Source organism: Nicotiana sylvestris, chromosome 8, assembly GCF_000393655.2.
Source record: "Nicotiana sylvestris chromosome 8, ASM39365v2, whole genome shotgun sequence".
Lineage (NCBI taxonomy): Eukaryota > Viridiplantae > Streptophyta > Magnoliopsida > Solanales > Solanaceae > Nicotiana > Nicotiana sylvestris.
In genome coordinates this window covers 57,274,999-57,277,580 of record NC_091064.1, presented here as the reverse complement: position 1 = coordinate 57,277,580, position 2,582 = coordinate 57,274,999, and the positions used below count along the sequence as shown (strand labels likewise).

At 35.9% G+C, this 2,582-nt stretch overlaps 1 protein-coding gene across 1 annotated transcript; it reads right to left on the bottom strand.

The window, feature by feature from the left end:
• On the bottom strand, positions 1 to 1,001 carry LOC104249961 (uncharacterized). Its single transcript, XM_009806497.2, has 2 exons — positions 751 to 1,001; positions 1 to 703 (listed from the first exon to the last, which is right to left on the bottom strand). The coding sequence occupies exons 1-2, from the start codon at positions 999 to 1,001 to the stop codon at positions 1 to 3; spliced, it is 954 nt and encodes a 317-aa protein (XP_009804799.2).
• Positions 1,002 to 2,582: the final 1,581 nt, after the last annotated feature.

The following is a 2,582-nucleotide window of genomic DNA, read 5'->3' as shown; positions in this document are numbered from 1 at the left end:
TCAAAGAGCTTTGATCAGTAGGAGAATACATTGCAGAAGGTTCAGAAGTCTTCTTGCAGCAGTACCAAACTTCTTACCCTTTGTGAATTTGAAATTTGGTGAAAAGCCATGTAATTTGTAGCATTTCTCAATTGTATGATAAGGTTTCTTGCAATACTTGCAATACAAAGTAGCATTGGAGTTGCTTGAATCAAAGTTCACCCTTTGTGTATATTGTTTTGTAGATGAGAGTTGAGAAGGGAATCTGTTATTGTTGAAATTTGCATTAAAAGAGGCTAATTCTGGATTAAGTTGAGCATTGGGGACAACCTGTCTCTGTTTTTCATCTCGCAACAAAATGTTATAGAATGTATCAAGGGATGACAATGGTTGCATCATTAAGATGTTGCTTCTTACCCCCATATAAACCTCATTAAGACCCACGAGGAACTGGTGAACCCTGTCCTCTTCTTTCTCCTTCTGGAGTCCGTCCTTAGCAGCACAAACACAAGAATTTGCATGGCTGGTACACATAACCCCCAATTCATCCCAGGGTTTTTTAAGTTTGTTGAAATAGGAAGCTATGTCGAGAGTCCCTTGATAAGTAGATGCATGTTCTCTCTTTATTTCAAACACCTTAGTTCCATTAACAGTCCCATATCTATTATTCAATTGTTTCCATATACTTTCAGCAGTTTCAGAATATTGTACACTTTCAGCATATCTGGAGAAAGAGAATTGATTAACTAGGATATGACCATATTATTGCACCTGTCCCACTGCCTGTACTGGAGAGAATCCACAGCATGCTTGGTGCAAGACCCATCGATAAAACCTATTTTGTTTCTAGCGGACAAAGACACAATCATACTCCTCCTCCAACCCCCAAAACTAGTCCCAGAAAAAGGCACAACAACTAAAGACACCCCCGGTACATCAGAAGGAAGGAGAAATAGCGGACTTGAAGGTTCAGGAGTATAAGCAGAGGAGGAAGAACTTGAGTCTGGAGTGGAATTAACCATGATAACAGAATACAGCAACAAAATTTCACAACAATGAATTCAGGCAAGAGAACAAATAGAAATGATTGTACCATACTTCTTCACAACATGAAGAAGAAAGGCCTTTAGAAACTTCAGCTTGAAAAGAGAATTTCAGCCTTAGCAAAGACCAACAAAACTCTGTTAATCGCCGAAAACCCTAGCTTTGACGAAGAGCACAAAACTCCGATAATTAGCAGCAAATTCTGACCAAAATAGAATGACACAGTCGAGTAGGAGTTCCTTAACTCGTAAATTGAACAAAAAATCGACGAAAAATGTCAGATTCTGAATCTCAGCGAAAATCAAAGCAATGAAGATATATCCGATGAAATTTGACGAGGGTAGCATCGGTCAATGCAGAACGTCGGGGACTACCAGATTACCTGCTCTGATACCATTTTAGAATAAAAAATCATCATGAGAGTACAGATTTTCAATTAGGGTTCATGAGAAAGAGAAAGGGGGAAAATCGTTTCTTTCTGCAGAGAAGAAGTGTTCTTGTTGTCTTTACAAAAATGAAAATATGAAGGAATACTCTAGAATGTTAATTAGCCCCTATTTATATTGTGGGCCTGTACAGTGTAACAAAAGGAAAAATGAAAGCTGTTACAAAATAAATACGGGCTAGGCCCAATCGTTCCAGCTAGCCCAGTTGCCCAATCCAATCATCAGGTAACTCCAACAAATATATTGCAGAGTTTAAGCTAAAATTATTGGGTACAAATGAACGCATAACTCTTTCGGTAGATTGAGCGGTGAAACTCGTGTAAAATATACTCTTCTGACAGTTTTCGGTATTTAGCTTTCCAGATATTCATTTTGTATATAATGTAAGCAAGGCGTATCTTTTCTGGTAACTTAAATTTTTAGATGAAATGAGTACATATTCAAATATGATATTAGAGCAGATAGACTCATAAATTAAAATTTTAAGAAGTTATTTGGTCGGATCTGTTTTTCTCAGAAGTTCTTTACACATCTGAAATTGTGTAAATATACATCTAGGCTAATCGCAACTTTTCTCTCTATTATTATCCTACCTAAAAAAATAAAAGAAGTCACATAAGATGAAGAATCACATTAAATGTTTCCCAGTCAGAAACAGCAGCTGGATATTCTCTAAGCCAAAATACTTACTGGGCGCTCTTCTTGTCCAATCAGAAATTCGAAGCTTGATTACCTCAAGACAATGGCAAAATAATCAGTATAATACTAGTAACATGCATGTAACTTAAAGAGGACAAAGAGACACCTCACCCGTTTTAGGATTCCTCTCTACTTGAAAAAACTCCTTATTTTTAGTGGCGGAGGTAGCTTATACGGTGTCAATCAAAATTAATATTTCCACACGAAACATGAATATACATGTGCAAAGTAATTGAAATTTTAATAGTATATGTTCTCTCATAAATTCAGACTTTCCATAATTTAAATTCTAAAAATCCTAAAGATCAAAAGTTTAAATTATGAAACTATCTTTGCTCAATTTCATTTTTTTTAATCTCCAAACTATTGCACTCTTTATATATTGTATAATGTATTGAAAGAAATAGCTGCGTA

Coding starts and splice junctions, on each gene's coding strand:
- LOC104249961 (XM_009806497.2), bottom strand. CDS start 1,001: ATGGTTAATTCCACTCCAGACTCAAGTTCTTCCTCCTCTGCTTATACT. Junction 704..750: donor CAGTACAGGCAGTGGGACAG/GTGCAATAATAT, acceptor CTCTTTCTCCAG/ATATGCTGAAAGTGTACAAT.